This window comes from Parasteatoda tepidariorum, chromosome 1, assembly GCF_982258835.1.
Source record: "Parasteatoda tepidariorum strain Cologne lab strain chromosome 1, Ptep-v5.0, whole genome shotgun sequence".
Taxonomy (NCBI): domain Eukaryota; kingdom Metazoa; phylum Arthropoda; class Arachnida; order Araneae; family Theridiidae; genus Parasteatoda; species Parasteatoda tepidariorum.
In genome coordinates this window covers 125,595,106-125,615,242 of record NC_141755.1, presented here as the reverse complement: position 1 = coordinate 125,615,242, position 20,137 = coordinate 125,595,106, and the positions used below count along the sequence as shown (strand labels likewise).

At 29.8% G+C, this 20,137-nt stretch overlaps 1 protein-coding gene across 4 annotated transcripts in view; it reads left to right on the top strand.

Moving 5' to 3' along the window:
- Nucleotides 1-11,341: 11,341 nt before the first annotated feature.
- The window catches only part of Gel (Gelsolin), an 89,266-nt gene continuing 80,470 nt past the window's right edge, over nucleotides 11,342-20,137 (top strand). For 3 of the 4 annotated variants that reach the window (XM_071179358.2, XM_043054553.3, XM_043054551.3), the window contains exon 1: nucleotides 11,342-11,803. In XM_071179358.2, the coding sequence (XP_071035459.2) occupies nucleotides 11,735-11,803 (69 nt within the window). In that variant the 5' untranslated portion in view covers nucleotides 11,342-11,734. The remainder of the gene's footprint in view (nucleotides 11,804-20,137) is intronic. The other variant, XM_043054552.3, reaches the window with a different exon arrangement.

Below are 20,137 nucleotides of genomic sequence, written 5' to 3'. Positions count from 1 at the left end.
ATTTTATTAAAATTATTTGCCATGGTAGATTGTTTTTACCTCTTATTCAAAATATTTACCTTATTTTTACCCAAAATGATGAGTTAAATTAAAATGTTTTCCTTAAATTAAAGGAATTGAGACCAAAAATATATGTTATATGGTTATGAAAATCATATTTCTAATCTCATTTCTTAGGATGTACTTTTTATGTCTTGATCAAAGTTGTAACAATTGAACTGAAATTGTTGAAAATTTTTATTTTTTTTGATATTTAAATTGAATATTTTTTTTTTTTTTTGTGAAATGATTATTTTTTAGCTTTGATGGATTCCCTCTCCATGAAATCTTCACTATATTAGGAAACTTGTCTCTATTTATATTTTTACCTTAGGTTATGCAATTTGGAACTAAAATTATAAATTTTATTTTGGTGTGTTTAATAACAGACTTAAATCACAAAATTTATTAAAAACATGTGGTGTAACTACCAATATGATTATTAAACATCGATTCACTACACATAGCCATGAACTTAATACAACTCTCATGGCTAAAGCTCAAAACCTGGTGACCTTAATCCAGCTCTCCTAGTCTTTCACAAATACAGAGGGGATGAATTGTGGCGTAACTACCACTACTATTTTTTAACATCAATTCACTTATATATAAGACATGATAACTTGATTCAATTTTGAGATACCTTTTGATAGATGAAGGTTGGCATTGTCTAATGGCTCGTTCACTGCAAAGTCTCTCTTTTCTTTTCTTTATTTATGGGGTACTCAAACCCAGTAAAATTTTAGGATATGGTACAACTCTAATTCAAACATTCGTTACATCAGTAATAATCTTTTATTCCAGCTCAACATCGAAAATAAAAGTGGACCTCAAATTTATATAGTAATTATTAAGATAAGTTTTGACTTTGATACTTTTTATACAATCCAAAAAGAGTTTTATTTTATTTTTCTTTAAGTAAAGAAGAATTGGTACTTTAAAAAAAATTAGGACACGAAACAAACATATTGTTTTATTGATTTTCCGAATAATTTATTCCGTATGCGACGACATTTGCTGATCACCTAATTATTTATTTGGTTCACATAATTGTGAGAAGTGACTTGTTGCGAAATGAATCGTTTAAAATAAATTGAAGTTTAAAAAAAAAAAGAGAAGATTTGTTAGTTTCACAAACTGATAATTTTTTCATATTTTAATATCTTTAATTTAATAATTTTTTAAGTTACTTTAATAGTGATGCTTTCTGTATTTATCTTTTAAATAATAAGTATAAAAAACAAAAAAACGAAATATTCATAATATTGAATAATGGAATATGCTGTTACAAGAAATAATAAGCAGCTTTCGTTAAAAATATGAAATAATATAGTAATGCATTAGTTTAATGTTTTAAAACATTTCTAATTTAATTGCTAATCTAACAAAAAAAGAAAGAAACAGACTGGACATCATTTACCAAGGCCGGATTTACGTATAAGCTGTAGCTTGGGGCCCCGAGATGACAAGGGCCCTCAGAAGCCCAAAATGCTTCTTTTCTGCATTATCGGACATAATAAATATAAATAAATGACTGAATAAAACAAAAAACTTCATTGCCATTAGAATGAAACATATCATCTTTCAAGCAATTTAAGTATTAATAAATTATTTATAAATAAATTTTTTAGTTTAAAAGATAAAAAAGTTTTTTTTTAACCCCTTCATTCGATCATTAGACTATTTAATATCTGTTTCTAAGGATCAGAATTTTCCTTTTGTTTTACTATAAAAGTGTACAAATTATATATTCAATGCTTTCATGTGATATGCAGCAGTTTTAAATAGCACTTAAAAATATCTAAAATGACTGAAATTGTCAATTCAAAAAACAATTACTTTTGAATATGAAATTAAATAACTACACACATTTGTTTTGCAATCTCATTTTATATAGCATTATTTAGAGGAGACAGTTGCGTGTGGATGTGATGATGACGTAATGAAAGAGGCATACAAAAACAGCAAATTTCAGTTAAAATCCTCAATATTTTATTTTTAAACTCCTCGAAAAATGTAGTAAAAGAGGTATGCAAATTAACTGTCGCAATCATATTAATATTACTACTTATGGTTAAAACTTAAATAAAACGCAATTGTAATTATTTTTTAAATTTTTCTTTGAATAAAATGTTGCAGCTTTACACAGTGATTCTTAAGTAACTTTATCAATTTTAATTCGATTTAGTTTAAAATTTAACAGTGTATATTATACTGATGTAGTTCTTATATTATACTTTGATATTTTTTATTGAACGATATGCGGTTTTCCTAAAGACATTTTCCATTGAATATATTACCAATTTGTAAAAAATAATAATAGAAAATGCTCTTCATCCAAAATAAACATCAATAATAATAAACATCTTGTTCAATTTTTTGATAAAGAAAATAGAAATTTGAAGAAGTTATGAGGCTTATAATTAGCAAATTAAACTTTTAAAAAAGAGCATTTTAGTCTATAATTTAATTTTAATCATTTTCAAGATATTGGTGCTCAGAGATAGGAGTCCTATCTTGTTCTCCACTAGTTAGTTACGCCAGTTAGATTAGCATTGGAACTAAAAGACACAGAAACTTTAAGTTATATATCGATTTGAAAAATATTAGAAGTTCTAAATTATAAGGCTTTGCAAAAAATTTTGTACTTGACTTATTAAAATCCTAACACTCAATTATTAAGATAGTTTATTTAATTGTTTTTACAAAAATTATTATATTTTCTATTAAAGTTTTATTGGAAAAAAATTGTGAAAAGAAAGAATCGTTTATTTATTGAAAACTTTCACGCGAATAATCTAAGTTCTAGGTACTTTTAGGTAGCTTTATGTTCAACACAGGAACGAAAAGAATATGAGCTTTGCTTGAGGTAAATTTCTTGGTAAGTAGCATCCTCGAGGTCAGAGGAAGTGGGGTGGAATGTCTGTAAAAAAACCTGTTTTTGAACAATAACACTGAGGGAGAAGTGTATTTAAATTCCATTCATAGACGAGGTGTAATTATGTCCCTATTCCCTGAAACTAGAAATTATTCTTTCAACCCATTTGCACAATAAATTTAATTTGAAACGAATTATCCTATTTTTGTTTAATTTGAATGTAACGTATGATTTATTTGACAAGTTGTAATAGAGTGTGTTAATAGCGTCCATTGGCTCACAATTAGATGATTAAATAACAAATATATAAGTGGTTGACGCGATTCTTTTAAATTATTCAGAAAAAAATTATAATTTCTTGAAGCTCTTTTAAGTTTTAGGAGCTCTAGCCGAAGCGATTACATTTCGACTTCCAACCTTAGCCTAATTAATCTATGTTTTCTATATATTTAGTAATAATCAGAACTGTGTTAGATTTTGAACAACTTTTCAATCAAACTAATGAGTTATAAAATTTCTATAAGAGAATCCAAAAAAATAACTTAAAAATTTTAAATAAATAATTTACAACTTGGAAAATAAAGTAAATATCTTAAAAACAAGTAGGCTAAAAATGGGAAAATATATTTAATCAGATCTAAAATAAAAAATGTGGGGCGAATCGTTTTTAAAAATTGTGGGATAAATGTTCGCCGTTAATAGAAATATATTACGAAAGTGGTTTGTTCGAAGTGAGTGACTAACGTCTAAAAGAATAAATTTTTTTCTTTCTTTTTTTTGTGACTATTTGTACTACATAGTTTATAAAATTAATAAATGAGAAACATAACTTTTCATTTCTTTTATTTTTGTAGAAACTGATATGCACTTAATTCGGTGTCAGTTTTTAAATTGAAAATTTAAGGGTACAATTACGCATTAAAAATTAAAAAAAAAAAAACATAATTTCTATTCAACTTATGTGCACACTAGATTTAAAAGTACAACTATAAATCAATTTAATTTTTTGATTACAAATCAGTGTATCAATTTTAAGAAAAACCAAAAACCTGTAAAGAAGAACTTTTTTAAAGAACTGATAACGTGTACGCTTTTGCATATTTTATCTGTCAAAAGACTTATATATGGCTTCTCGCAATCGGAATTCCTATCACTTTCCCTGTAGCTAGAGTTCAGAAATTTTATTAGATGATAATACAAGTATTCTTCGTTTTCTGACCGTTACAATCAGAATCCTTCTCTCAGTTGATATTTATGGTAAATCGAAATTTAAGACCACACATTTAAGACAAGCTAAAATGCCCATATTGTATAATTATTTCAAAATGCCTCGAGCACAATTTATCTACATTCTGTTGTTAATTGAAATATAACCTATTTCCTTCATGAACGACCTATCAGATACAAAACTGAAAAAGAAATAAATAAAATATTCTTTAAAAAAGTTTTTTTTTTAAACCGAAGGAAATAATTCAATTTTTGGTACACAAAAAAACAGGGCGTACCACTTTCGTAAATAACTTTGATCTCCACCGAAAATCCCTCAACCTTACTTCTTTCGATAAACTTCATCAAAGAACGTTCCTCGCATTTCTAATAATATATGTGGGAATTAAGTTTCTTATCTTACGAGGGTCAAAAATAGGCATTTATTCTACTTTTATGTCCACATGAAAATAAAATAGTATGAAATTAGAATCGTTTTTTTATGATTAAAATAGGAAAATATTTTTTATTTAAGAAAAATCAGATTTTTTTTCTTTTAAAACAGTTTGATTACTTGAAATCTCTAAAACAGCCTCGTTGATTTGTTAATGACACCGACTGGAAAATATTAGTTTTATTAACCTAACTGATTTTAAGGGTTGAAAAACTTAATGATTTTTTGAGACAGTGTCCTCTTACTTTCTATTATTTGGATAAATTTTAAAAATTTTCCTTTTTGAAACTTATATAGAGTTCGATTGTTAACTTATGTATTTTTCATTTTTTTTCTTCTTTTTTTGAAAGGGTGATTATTTTAGATTAAAATATGAAACTCTTTTATAAAAAACCACAGGAAAAAAAGATGTTGAAGTTCACCACTTGTAATACTTGTGTACTTTTGTGATCAACAGATAGCCAACTAACTGAAAAATATGATTCTTTTTTTTTTTCCATATCTTAAAAATTACTTTTTACAGATATGTGTAATGTAATCTTAATTTATTGTGTAATTAAATTTTTTTTTAGAATTTTTTTTTTCTTCATCAAAATAAAGATGAATCTTATGAAATTTTGTCGATATGACTATGGCTTTAAAATTTTATTTAAATAACCCATATATCTTAGGAAAGGAGAGCGGTTACGGCATGAAACATAATTTTTTATGTAAATTTAATGTTATCTAGCTTAGTTTAAAAAATGCATCATTTGTTATTGATGCATGCAAGCGATTTTTCAAAAATAATCTATTAAGGTATTAGAGTATTTTTATACAATTACAAAAAATAACATTATATTATTCATTTCAACCATTAAATGAACAAACTTGTGTTTTACATATTTATTACAAAAGCACCTAATAGATTTTTTTACATTTAATTACATTTTGTAAGGCTACTTTTTATTATATTCTTAAATTTAATTACATTCTATTAGGTTACTTAGGTGAAAAATTTATATTATTTATTAAATCTGTAACAAGGAAGTTTGATTAAAAAATATAAAAATATGTGTAATTGCCTGAAAAAATTAAAGGGTAATTATTTCTCAAATGCCATACATTTGGTCCTTAAGCCATAAATTTGTTGTCGAACAATGCTTAAAAGTAGTAGAACTAAAACCGCTTAAAAAGGAGACACTCTGTACTTAATATATTCCTTTACTTAACATGAGTACAAATACTTTTAAAGTTTATAACAAATGTTCAAAAAATAAATAAAAATTTATTGCATTGCATCATTTGGTTCATAAGATAGTTTTTTTCATTAAAAAGAAAGAAAATATAAGCAATTATCTACACAATCTATTTTAAAGAAATTTATTTTATAATTACCAAAGACTAAAATAATCAGCATATTTTATTCATTATGTGGTGCCCTAACACAAACATTAAGAAAAATATATTAGCATAAAGCTCTTTTTTCGTCAACTTTTATTTGCAAGATGCAATTTTATTTATTGCGCATTGATGTAGGGAGAGCAAGATTCTGTGCAGATGCATAGTTCAGAGCAGTATTGACCATATGAAGTTTTTACGGTTTTAGGAAAAACCATGTTTTTGTATAGTTTTTTCACTCTATAAAAAAGTAAGATTTCTCATAGTTTTTGTTGTTTTGTAAAATAAATCATTTTCTTATGGTTTTTACCATCTTCAGAACAAAGTCTTATTGTTTATGCCACTTTTGTGAACATCTCCTTGTATGTATCATTGGACACTATAACTTTATTGCAGCTGCACAATATACACAAAAACACTCAAATAGCAGAAAAGCTTTAATAAGCAGAATTTTTTTTAAAAAAACTAAATATCAAAAAATTTTCTTTTCATGAAAGACTGATAAGGACATGCAAAAATATTAAATAATATTACCAATAAATTGAGTAGTTATTTATTCAATAAATGATACGTAGAAAGAAATCATATCTACAATATAGAAATCATATATTCCAATCAGTTATAAATAACAAACCACTACCTGTCAATAAACATGGGTTAACAATATTTACCTAATTTTTATAGGGAAAAAACAGAGATCTGAAGTAATGTACTACAAGTAGTGAAACTATGTACAATAATTGCTACTTTTTGTGTACTTTGTAGCATAATGTGTTTTTTCAAAAGAAAAAAAAAGAGTAGTGCAAAAAAAAAAAAAACAGTAGTTTGTAGAAATTCCGCAATTATTTTTAACAATTACTTTATAGAATAGAAACGTTTGTTCTAAAGTTAAAAGATCCCTGTGGCTGCAGCTGAGCATAAACAAGAGTTATGTATTTATACTAGTCATTATGAATATGAGATATCAATTTGACCATATATTCATGCCCAGACAATGTCAGCAATCAATTTAAACATATATTCAAGTGTGAATGTTCACTTATGAAAAACATTGAAGTTATTTCAAAGGAAAGAAACATATTTCCGATGTACTTAATTTCTTAAGCACATAAAATTGCAAATATTAGATAACTTCCTCGCATTTTTCAAACTGAATATTTGTTGTCGAATAAAGCATAAAAAATTGTTGTTTTAAGATAATGTTTTAGAATAACAAACTGGTTCATGCAAACATGAATAAATAATTACTAATAATTTATGGTGTTTCAGCTCATATTTTATTACAAATCATTTTAAACTTAAGTGTAAATTAAATTCTCCAGTTAAATTCATTTCATTTATTAATCTAAGATTATTTGTTTTACGATACTAGAAGTCGTTCTTTACATATTTACATCAATATACATCATTGCGATACATTGATTTATTTACATCTAGAAACTGTTAAAAGGTAGAATAGCTCTTTTTGAGGTAGCCAATCAACTATGAGTTAGAATCTTTTTGGGAAAGGCTAAACTAGATCTTAGCCTGAGGCGGGGTGTGATTTTCAGCGCCATCTAGTTTTCAAGTTTGAGGCAAGAATCCACTTTAGGACCGCCTTAAATTTTTTTTCAATCTGTTTGAAAATCAAGACAGAAACAACTAGCATATTTCCTTCTTCTATGACAATCCATATGCGGAAGCATGCGAAGTATTGCCCTAGTTAGAATGTTCTGTTCTACGTTAACCGTAGCCCATTTCGATCTCCAATAGTTTGCTAGTTTGCTATTGTACGGTAGGGCAAAAATTACTATTGAATATATGGAATTATAAAAATATTTTGAAAATTTTGTTTAATTTAGTAAGCGAAGAAGAATATGAAACACACATGTGCAATGCAAATTGTTACGTAACGGTCTCCTTTATTGAATATTTTTAGAATTCCTTCCAAATATTCAGCAAAATAAATTCAACACTAGTGAACGCAATTAATATTTAAGTGAGAAAAATACAAAAGTTATCGAAATCTAATGACTCACTATTCAGGAAAATATCAAAACCTATTTGCACCTTGAAATTTCATCATGTTAAATTAACAATTAAAAATACCTTGCAATAATTAGAGTTAAACTCCTTTTCGTTGCCTCTGGCAATTGAACTGGTTTTGATTTCCCGATTTCTCTGTTGTGATTGGCTAAACTTTGATACAGTTTGTCTTTCGTCATTGCTTGAATCTTCCCATATAGCACAACTCATGCAGTTGATGTTCATAATTCGTCTATATCATCCATTAGAAGTCGTGGATCAAATATTGACGTCTACTAGACGTTTTCTAATAGCTTATTTATGGATTATCCACAATATAGACGTCTTATAGATAACTACGATGGTCCCCATATGGCACAAAATAAAGCAATGGATGTCTATTACTTATGATTGCAAGCATCCAAGAAACAAGAAGGTAAATGTGGTTGCCCGGTGGACGCCTACAAGACATCCATCTTTGATCCATGGAATATTGAGTAGAAGTTCATCAGCTGTCCACCATAGCTTTTACGTGAACCAGATACAGATAATCCATAGCTCATGCATTTGCGTCTCATAGAGAGCCAACAGTGGACAACTTCGATGAATAATTAGTTTGATTATGATCTACATGGCTTTGCGTCTTTCTTTGTGATAAGTATTTGTGTAAATATATTGTGAAAGAATCGAAATCTTTGTGAAAGAAAAGAATATAGGCTGTATCACTTAAGAGATTTGAAACTTGACGGGCTTGGCTTACTCGAAATAGAAGGAAAAGAACGGTTGCTAGCGTAAACAAATGTCGCATTTCAACAACGAATCAGGGTCGAGGTACTCACACTACGTCACATGCAGGTATCCCATTAAGAAATGAAGATAGTGAATTGGCGATCGAAATGGGCTGCAGGTGGCGTAGAGCAGAACTCTTTTCCTATGGCAACACTTCACATGCTTTCCCCATTAGCGTGTGGAAAGTCATAGAGGAAGGAAGTACGTTAGTTTCTCTCTTGATTTTCATATAGATTAAAATCTTTCAACTTGAAACACTATATGAAACTGAAAACTGCATTAAACATAGTTCTAAAGAAAAGTATCATGGAAATTTTAAAAAGTATTTTGATTAAATAAAAAGGGAAAATGTTAAGAAAAGGGAAAATATCGTAGTACATTCCTATACAACTGAAAAGAGGAGGAGAGGGAAGGGAGAAGGGCTAAAGGCATGAAACCGGTCTCTCCCCAGATGGCGTATTCGAGTGTTGCGATCGCGAATAATTTATGTGAATATTATAGAGAATAAACTATGCGTGATTTTAAAAAAAATAATTAAGATGCTAACCAGTTCTAATCTTCAAATAATAAAATAATTTTCAAAGCTATGCAAGTTAACTAAAATAATTAAATAAAATAAACATAAAGGAATAACAAATAAAAAAAAATTCAAAAGGTATGAAGTATTTTGTCAAACGAAACATTAATTGAAACATCTTTCAATGCCCAAGTACCTAAATTTTCCCTGCTTCGGTTGCCTTTTTAAGTTTTCTTGGTGATAAACTATTCAAATTATTATTTGCTTGATAATCAATCCCTATTTGTGGAAAAAAAAGCACACTTTTTACAACAGAATATATTTATTTTAAAAAATATATAAGGCAATGTTGTTTATTCTTAGTTTTTTGAATACAATTTATAAAATGTAAGATTCTCAAAGGCCCCCTGAGTGTGTGGGATCCCCTGGCACTGCCCGAGTGTGCCATACACAAAGACGGTACTGCTCTGTAGAGTCAAACTCACTTAAGTGAGCGCCAATGTCTGCAGTATTAGCTAATTATTAACTGACATCCTGTAAAAAAAAGTCCCGCAGTGAACTGATCGTTAAGACACGGTTCCCAGCAGATCATCAAAATCAAGCATCACTGGCTGATGTCAATGTGCGGGTGGGTGACCACTTGGATCAGTCTGCGTAGGGACCGAGCGTGTGCGGTATTGGTTCTCGCTAATCTGTTCTACTGTAAAGTGCTAGACTTCGCGTGCAGGTTGTCAGGCTACCGAAGCAAGAGGGCCATCCCTTCTGCAGAGGATCAAAATTGTAATGGCATGTCTTCGTTTCATCCTCAGGGATGTTTTCCAGACCGTCGCCAAAAGCTCATTGTGTAGCTCTAGTACGATGTAAGTGAACTACAACAACAACAAATCCTGTTATAAAACGGATTCACGAAAAAATCTCAAATGTTAATACACAATTATTAAATTATAAATATAATACTTTATTTTTTTTTATTTCTGTACAGTACAATGAAAGTTAATCTACTTTGAAATGACTTTTTATTTGTGTTATTTATTTTCAGATAAAACTCATTGTTCGGAAAACAGTCATTCGTAATCTCTTTCTAAAAACGCTTGTGTGTTCTCTGAATATAACTAATTTTCAGTTGTCTTCAGATTTTTAAACAAATTTTTCGCAGAAACGTTCAGTTAAGTGGAAATATGGTAGAAATTTTATGAATCATGAATTAATGATCTCAAAAAACCCGGTTTGCTTTGTAAAAGTGAACTATGCTCAGTCAGTGCCCGACTTATAATAAAGCCCAGGCCTCCCTAAATGTTTAAAGTCATTTCCTTTCATATTTTTCTTTAAGAATCATCTAATGGAATAATGAGTTAATGAAAGTTGTAATAAATAAATGCTGAATTTACAAATAAATCGTAATTTATTCATGTTAAAATTTAAACGAACTTCATAAATAAACAACAATTAAATTTAGTTTAAAATCACTGCCCATGACAGTTCTGTGGCTAGGGTTCTCACATTTCTAGATCAGGCCTTGTCTATGCTCCAATAAACTCAACATTGTTCCCTTCAAATATATTTGATTTATTCATTAATCCAGGTTGAACCTGACCTCGTCCTAAGAGAGTTCGACTGTTTAATAAAAGAAATAAATTATGTGATTTCTGAGCACAAATCTGTTGTATTTCATAAGATATTAAGTTATTCTGGTGAGAAGAGAAAATTTGTTTTAGTTGCATAGTTAAAAAAAGTGATAGATGTGTATTGTTAGAAAAGGAGACATCGTTGCTAGTTTTAGAAAGCACTGTTTTTTTTTTAATTTTTTACAGGTCTGCAAATGGTGGTTCTTCTTTTAAACACAAATAATAAATCGTGTAACAAATACACTAATAAAGGAAATACTACTCAAGAAAGTCTCAAAACACAGTGATCATGTTGTGAACCAAATGGATTCAAAACACACCAAAAACTGTAACCCGGAAGTATAGGCTGTCAAAAGCTTTTAGCACTTTCTAGTGTAAATTTTGTTCCAACTTTCATCCGTGAGCATGCGTAAAGCCTCCCTGGTCACATGTGTGCGTATGATCAATCTTCTTCTTCTTGTAAGTGCAAATACGTAATTATTATTCATAGTTGCGTGGTAAGCGCAGAGGTATATTTTGTCATTATAATGAGTCATTCAGTTTAGGACTAAAGTACTTTTTTATACTTGAAGTAGGCAGTTACAAGCGTCCTTGAGAAAGAAAAATAAATAAAGAAACAAAACTAACAAAAGACAGACGGAAATTCATGAAATCAAATCCAACAAAAATATTGAGTCAAGCGAAACTGTTTAAGTTGATGTGAGAAGTTATTTTGAAATATAATAAAAATTGAAAGCGAAAAAATATTTGTGAATAATAAGATAGTAGAAGTAAACAGAGATCTTAATTTATTGTAAGTTTCGTATTAATTTTTTTTTGTTTTGTTGTTGAGGTAAATAGAAATGACAGCAGTAGATCCAGCATTTGAAGGCGTTGGTCAGCAAGCAGGAATAGACATATGGAGAATTGAAGTAAGATTTTATTTTATAATTAAAATTAATATCGTCTGCTTAGCGTTGTTCTGCTCAAAATAAGTTGTTTTAATATACTGTTTTGTATTAAATTTTGATATCAATGCATTAATTGAGCAGATAAGTGGAAGTAATCGTTAAAATTTTAGAATGAAAGTTGTTGCATTTTATTGTTTTTTTTTTCAAGTGAGTGAACTTTGGTTATGGTAATTGTGGAATAAATCTGTCTTGATTAGAGCAGTTTTGTTCAAACAATGCGTATTATGCAGTGGTTGTAAAAAATTGCCTAATTGTTATTGACGCCGCTGATGCTTAATTGTGGTACTACGTACTACTTGTAGTCAGCAGTGTTTTCATCATAGAAAAAAAAATGGTTGAGAATTTCTCACCCTTTCTCAAACACAGGGTGAGATTTCAAAAAGTTAAGTGAGATTTCTAAAAACTAAAAAAGCATAAAAACTCTTGAAAAAAAAATCATTTCTTTAATTATAATAAATTTTTAGCGTCTTCTATTTTTTAAAGTGTTGAATATTTTTGGTGCATCCTCATAGAAGATTTTGCCTTTACAAGGTATTTGTCCATCTTACATAAGTGCATAAAAAATTTAAACGTCTTACATGAAGAAATCTTATCTACGGTAAACACGTGGTTACAGAGAAATGTATTCTGAAAGGGGTTCCGTGGTTGTGTTCTGTTGTTCGAAAAGGTTCTGAACAATACTGGTAAATAGGGAAGCTAGATAGTGGGGCAGATGTTGAAAATAATGAAAGATCCAGGAAGAACAGTGAAACGGATTTCATTCTAAATGGCGTAATTCAAAGCTTTTTCCAAAATGCGAGAAATTCGCGAATTTATTGCGGTAAAAATTTTTTAATGCGAGAAAAAAAAAATATGCGAGATTCTCGCGCTGTAGTGAAAACGCTGATCAGTGTCTAATATAGGTTATCGAGTGATTTGTCGCTCCAACTACTATTTCCAAGGGGCCAAATAGATTTTAAACTTGCAAATTTAAAACAAAAAAAAAAACGTGTAGATGTTTGCCCTGGGGTGGCTACGAGTTATACCTTTCGAGTTGGTCCTTTTCTGTGGTGTTTTTTTTTAGTTTATCATGGGCTACTGCCCAGAAGTTTCCAATACTTGGCAATAATTCTGCCCCAGATCACAATATGGAAATCTCCCTTGTTATCGTTTTGTTGATAATAGTTTGTACTAAGTTCCCATTATTAAAACTCTTTAATTTACTGTTAAAATTAGCTTTCCTTGGATATAAAATTGCCGTACTACTAATATGTATCTGTTTCTAATTTTTAAACTTATGTAAAAAATATATGTATATATATTTAGAATTTTTATCTGAATTGAAGAATATTATGTATTTTTCATGAAATTTTTGTATATTTAGTGAATTAAACTTATGTATTTTTCCATGAATTGATTTCGCTAATATTCCAGTTTTTTAAATTCTCTATCACTAATTCATTTTCATTACAAAACTGTTTGTACAATGATTCACCTACTTTTTTTAGGTAATTCAGTAATTCTTAATTAGATTTTTGAGGTTTGTTTTGCATTGAAAACACCATCCATAATGTAATTTAAAAGAAAATTTTTTTTATGTGTTATGAAAGTCAGTTATGAACACGGTGTTAAATCGATTAAAAAAGTTAATAAGCATTAAAAGAATTCCTTGGAAAAAAGGACTTTCAAAGTTTATGCAAGCTAATTCATTATTCACATATAATAATTTTTTGTTATAATTTCTCCTTCATAAAAAATTTAGACACATTGGTATTCTTTTTCTTCAACATTAAGTTTGATGGCTTAATTGTCAATCTTCATTCACCTATTTGTAATGGGCAATGTGATTACATTGAATAACAGTTAAAACTCATTTTCAGTGTAGAAAAGGTTCTATAGGTGAATTTAATTGATGGAAAGAAAGTTAATATGTGAAGTAAAATTTCGATAATTGGAATGCAGTTTCTCAGAAGATATAAATTTGGAATGTGCAGTGTGTCAAACTAAATTAATTTGAAATATAATAGTAAACTCATCTTTTAGGTGCAAACAGTATGCATATATTTAATGCACAGACCGTTAATCATTTGGATTCCTATAGTGTTAAATTAATTTGAATAATTAGTACTGCATCTAAATCACCAGTCTATCAAATCATTTTCATTCAGTCTCAATCTTCAGTGAAATATTTATCTGACTCATTGGCACCAAGTTTCAAACAAGAATCTAAGGAATGGTTAATGTGAAAATAATTGCGAACTCAGACGATTTGGGCGTTTACTTTCCCAAATCAGTTTTTTCTGAACAGAGCATAGAATTTGAAAATAGTATCGACTGAATAATTTTATAAATTTTTATTATTCATGGTGCGTATCATTTTTAAAAAATGCTTTATGGTGCTTAGTTTCGATTTTCGTTTTTTAAAAGCCCTTAAAGGTGCTTTTTTCATTGGGTGTTTTTAAAAAGTGTTTAATTTTCCATTTTCGAAAATGAAATTTTTTCTCTACCCTGTCAATTTTTGCCAGGTATTATGCAAAATCGTCCTTTTCACATTGTTCTATTCAATGTTTTCACAATTCATTCAACCACAATCCATATCGGCGTATAGTCGGTTCGTAGCCTATGAAAGTGACCATCATTTTACTTGTTTGATGAAATACTCGAGTGTTCGAACGTAGGTCTGAGCTGGGTTCGGTGAGATAATCGTCGGGCTTCATTTTCGACCCTTCCGATATCGAACCGAAAAATCTCTTAATGTTTTTATAATGGCTGATAAAATCAAGAAAAAAAATCCTAGTCAGAAACTAGTTATTTTATCACGATCGTGTAAAGCAGGGGTGTCAAACTAGCGGGCCGCATACGGCCCGAGATGAGAATTTTTGTGGCCCAGTCAATATATCAGAAGCAAAGTAAAAATAAAATAGAAATGTGATTTAGAAATGAAACCAGCATATAAAATTATAATATACTTTATTTATAAACTATACGGATCATTTTAAATTGTATGCACGAAAATGTAAAATTCTAATTGGCTGAAATGGAGTCCGTTTCACATTAAGCTATCAATTAAATAGTACATAATCAGGTTTGTCCTACTATAGCGAGATAAGTTGGTTATCTTGCTCCAAGGTTCTCAAACAATTCTGGGATTTGAAAGAAAAAATATGTAAGTTTTTACAAATTATAAATCAAGATACAAGCTTGTTCTCCCATCAAATATGGTTGCAAGATTTATCTTTTATGGTTGATGTAACCAAACACTTATCTGATTTAAATTTATTGTTACAAGGCGAAGATCAGATCATTACGAACATGTTTGATATAATTAAAGCATTCATATGTAAACTATTTCTTTGGGAAAGGCAACTGAAAAATGAAGATTTAACGCACTTCCCAGTGCAACTAGAACAAATCTAGTTTAGATGATACTGCATTGTATCAAAAATACGCAGAAAAAAATTTCAAATCTTGGAACAGAATTTGAAACAAGATTTAAAGGTTTGAATTCTTTGGAAGACAGATTTTGTTTGTCTTTTTCGATTTTCTCAATAAATATAGACTCAGTACCCAGTTACATGCAAATGGAAGTGATTGAGATTCAGTGCGACTCAAATTTGAAGGCAAAACTCATTGAAGTGAGTGTGCCTGAATTTCACGAATATTTACCGGCAAGGTTTGAAAATACTCGAAAATTCGCGTATGAAATCATTTCCATGTTTGGAAGTACTTATCAGTGAGAGCAATTATTTTCTGTTATGAATGGAAATAAATCTCCTGTCCGAAACCATATTAATAATGCTCACGTTGAGTCAATTTTGAAAGTAGTCTCGGCCAATAACATTTCTCCCGAAATAGAAAAGATAGTAGCAGAGAAGAGATGTCAAGTATCAGGACGTAAACAATAATTTAACTTTATATATGTTTATTACAATTCAAAATAAAAATATTTGTTTCTATGAACATTGATATTTTTTGCGGCCCACCTAAAGTTAAGCATTGCTCATTTGGCCCAAGTTAGCTTTTCAGTTTGACACTCCTGGTGTAAAGTCTTTGAAAATTATTTTGCATTTTGATAATGTATATAGTGCTTAAAAATATTTTTGAGTGCTTAAAAAGTAATTTAAAGGTGCTTATTTTTTGTCTAAAGACTCGGCTACGCACCCTGTTATTTAATTCAGTAACGATAGAAGATCGAAACTATTTGAATGAGAAGGTTTAAAAAAATTTATATAGTGTTAAACAAAATCCAATGTTTAAACAAAATCCAAAGAAACCTTCTGGGTAATAAAGATTTAAAAGAACGACTTTAATTTGCGTAACATGACGGGAAATTTAAAATATCATTCAAAAATTTTCTAACGCTATTAAATTGAGTAATAAAAATTATAATTATTAAATATTTTTTGCAAATAATTGTTTTTTGAAATGTGATTTTCTTTGTTGTCCTTGGTCTAGAGCCAGAAGATCATGTCGCATCAGCAATTTCTTCGTTTTATAACGAGTCTAGAGAAAAAAAGAATTTTTCTTTACTACAGAAAATAGAAGACCTTTTTTTTTATTTATGTCTGATAATTAATATAAAAAGTGAATATAATTTCACCTCATTTTCCAGTCATAATCCTTTTAGTTATTAAAGCATTTGGATAACCACCAGCTGAATTATATTCCTATATAAAAATGAAAAAAATCTTTTGCTGTTATCAGCAATAGTGTCATACTAGTGGGCTGCTGCTCGCTAACCTCTTAAGATAAAACTAGGAGGCTTCGCCCCCTGCTCGCTGGAGCTCATCAACCCCCGGAAATGCTTTCGCAGTTCATTTCATACGCTCATTGGACACGTTCTTAACGTCTAGCTTTTGTATACTTTTTTACACAGAAGTTCCGAAAACTTTTCACTGTAGAAAATTCTAAACCTGTGCATTTCAATATTAATTTGAAATTGCAAACAGTTAACATATTTTTCTTAATCACACTATTCTAAATTTCAGTTGTTGAGAAAAGTAACTGTTGTAAGTTTTGTTTTAAAGTCTTTCTCACCAGAGGTCTAAAACCATGTGTTGTAAAACAATATGAAATAGTACTGAACGCCGGATGTAAAGCATCGGCTTCGATGAAGATAATTTTGTGAGAATTTTTTTGATAATTCGGTGAGAATTCACCCGATAAGACATATAATGCTCACTACGTGCTCTTGCGCACCGAAGCCTATCAATTAAAACGTATTAGCGTTTTATATAATACTAGGAGGCTCCGCCCCCTGCTCGCTAACGCTCGCCAACCCCTGAGAATTGCTACGCAATCCTATGTGGTTCACGCCGTGAACAATGACTCGCTGCGCTCGCTCGCCAATGAACACAAAGTTCTAGCACAAAGACATAGTATATTATCATCAAAGACATAGTATTTTATCATCAAAGACATAGTATTGTACTTATGTAGAAGAATTCTATCAATGTTCTTATTGGTTTTTAAAAAAGTATATTAGCTATTCAGATTGTACATGGTGAAAAAATCAAAACATTAGCTAAATGAAAAATATATTAGCAAAATAAATTATCAAATATTGCAGTTACTCACCTAAATTCAACTAAATGTGTATAATAAATTATTTAATGCTAGAAATTGTGAAAATTTTAGAAAAAAATTTTATTATTTAAAAATATAAACTTTAAACCCTAACTTTTCCTTGTGAGATAATAACCCTCAAAAAGTCTTTCATTTTCAAGAACACAAAAATTTGTTTTATCGCCAAATGAAATATTTTTTGGTGATCAGCATTATTGAAATCAATTTCTATATTAATTAACATTTGGGATAAAGTACATAACATTTTAGAACAAAATAAGGATGTTTTACATACAATAAATTAAAATGCATGGCTGTTAGCATTACCCGAGAAATACCACGTGGAGGTCGCCATGCTGCATTTCTTATCGGAGAGTTTTGATTTTGGCAGTTCCCCTTGCTACTGCCAATAGAAGTTTCAATTAAATTTTTTCCAAAAAACATTTTTTTTTCTGCAAAGCTTTAAGAAATTAACACTAAGCATTTAGAATTTCTTTGAAAACACAATTATAGATTTGGCATCTTGGAGCAATTACTGAAAGGCTGTCAAATGACTTAACTCTTGACAGGCCAACATAAAGTTGTCCATGACTAAAAACTTGTTTAGTCAATACTAAACTGATTTTCTCAAAAGTCTGACCTCGTGACTTATTTATAGTCATGGAGAAGGCCAGCCTAATAGGAAATTGTTTTCTCTTAAAAGAAAACGGCATGTTGTTATCAGAGGGGATTAGAGATATTCTCGGAATGAAAAATGTACCTGTTTCATCATCATCACTCAGTTTAGCTTCAATTACATTACGCTGCAAGTTTGTAACAATTAATCTAGTGCCATTACAGAGTCCTTTAGATGGCATTAAATTTTATTATCATGTTTTTAGGGCATGAATCTGAATTGAACAACCTGACGATGCTCACTCTGGTTATTGTTTCCGTTTTTAAAAGCGCTATATGTTGAGCCACCTGAGCTAGATTTGGCATGGGACATTTTTAGCAGCAATCATTCGTCGATTTTCTAACGTTGCCATTCGGGGAGTTGTAATGAAGCTTTTTTTTGGTGCCGTGTAAGATAAATATATATATAGATAGATTAGCTATATGATGCTCACTACGTGCTCTTGCGCGTCGAAGCCTATCAATTAAAACGTATTAGCGTTTTATATAATATAGATTAGCCATATAATGCTCACTACGTGCTCTTGCGCGCCGAAGCCTATCAATTAAAAATGAAAACTGTTGCCAACGCGAGGAAAGAAATATCATCGGTTTTATTGATACATACGTATTAGCGTTTTATATAATACTAGGAGGCTTCGCCCCCTGCTCGCTTGCGCTCGCCAACCCCCGGAACTGCTTTCGCAGTTCATTTCGGATAGCTTCGCAATCCAATGCTCGCTTTGCTCGCTCATTGGATACGTTCTTAACGTCTAGCTTTTGTATACTTTTTTGAACACAATTCCGAAAACTTTTCACTGTAGAAAATTCTAAACCTGTGCATTTCAATATTAATTTGAAATTGCAAGCAGTTCATATTTTTCTTAATCACGCTATTCTAAATTTCAGTTGTTGAAAAAAGTAACTGTTGTAAGTTTTGTTTTAAAGTCTTTCCCACCAGAGGGCTAAAACCATGTGCTGTAAAACAATGTGAAATAGTACTGAACGCCGGATGCAAAGCATCTGCTTCGATGAAGATAATTTTGTGAGAATGTTTTTGATAATTCGAAGAGAATTCACCCGATTAGACATATGATGCTCACTACGTGCTCTTGCGCGCCGAAGCCTATCAATTAAAAATGAAAACTGTTGCCAACGCGAGAAAAAAAATATCGGTTTTATTGATACATACGTATTAGCGTTTTATATAATATAGATAGATAGATTTCTAAAACTGATATCTCTTTAAAAAGGTTAAAATTTTGGCTATAATTAAGTCTATTAAAAATTGAAATAAGTGAATTGCAATGGAAAAACCTGCATAAACAAATAAATTCTAGTAAAACAAATAAATTCGTGATATAAATCAAAAATCGTCAAATAAATTCGTAATATATAAATTCGTGAAAAAAAGCGCTTTCGACAAAATACTGAAATAGAGATCGATCGACAAAGGCTAGTCACTTCTGCCTAGCTTATGCTCTCTCTGGTTATTTCAGTTTCTGTTTTTAAAAGCGCTATATGTTGAGCCATCTCAGCTAGATTTGGTATGTGAAATTTTTAGCGGCAATCATTGATCGATTTTCTAGCATTGTCATTCTAGGAGTTGTAATGAGGCTTTTTTTTGTCGCCGTGTAAGAGATATGTATATATACACACTTCAAATGAATGTACAGTGCGCAAAAAATAAATGAACTCACCGGAACAACTATTGATCTGATAATCGGATCTAGGACTCGTTCTTAATGGATCCTGAGAATGATCCAAATATACCAATTAATTTGGACAAACGATATTTTAAGGTAGGAAATTAGACACAAAAACGTACTTCCTCTGATTAAATATGCCTTTTTTCGACGGATTCGAATTTCTGACCCCCAATATATAGTAGCCGAAATCTGGAAATATTGTTTTAATAGTTTGGTCAGGTGCACGGTTTGGATCCTTCAACTGTTAACTTCACTCTTTTTGTGTATTTCACTGTATCCCAAATTTTGTTGAAGTGAATTGTTAAAGTTCCAATTATAAAATTTGTTTTTCTAAAGATAATTTCATTCAAAATATAACTTTCATTATTTTTAATTTTATATAATGATT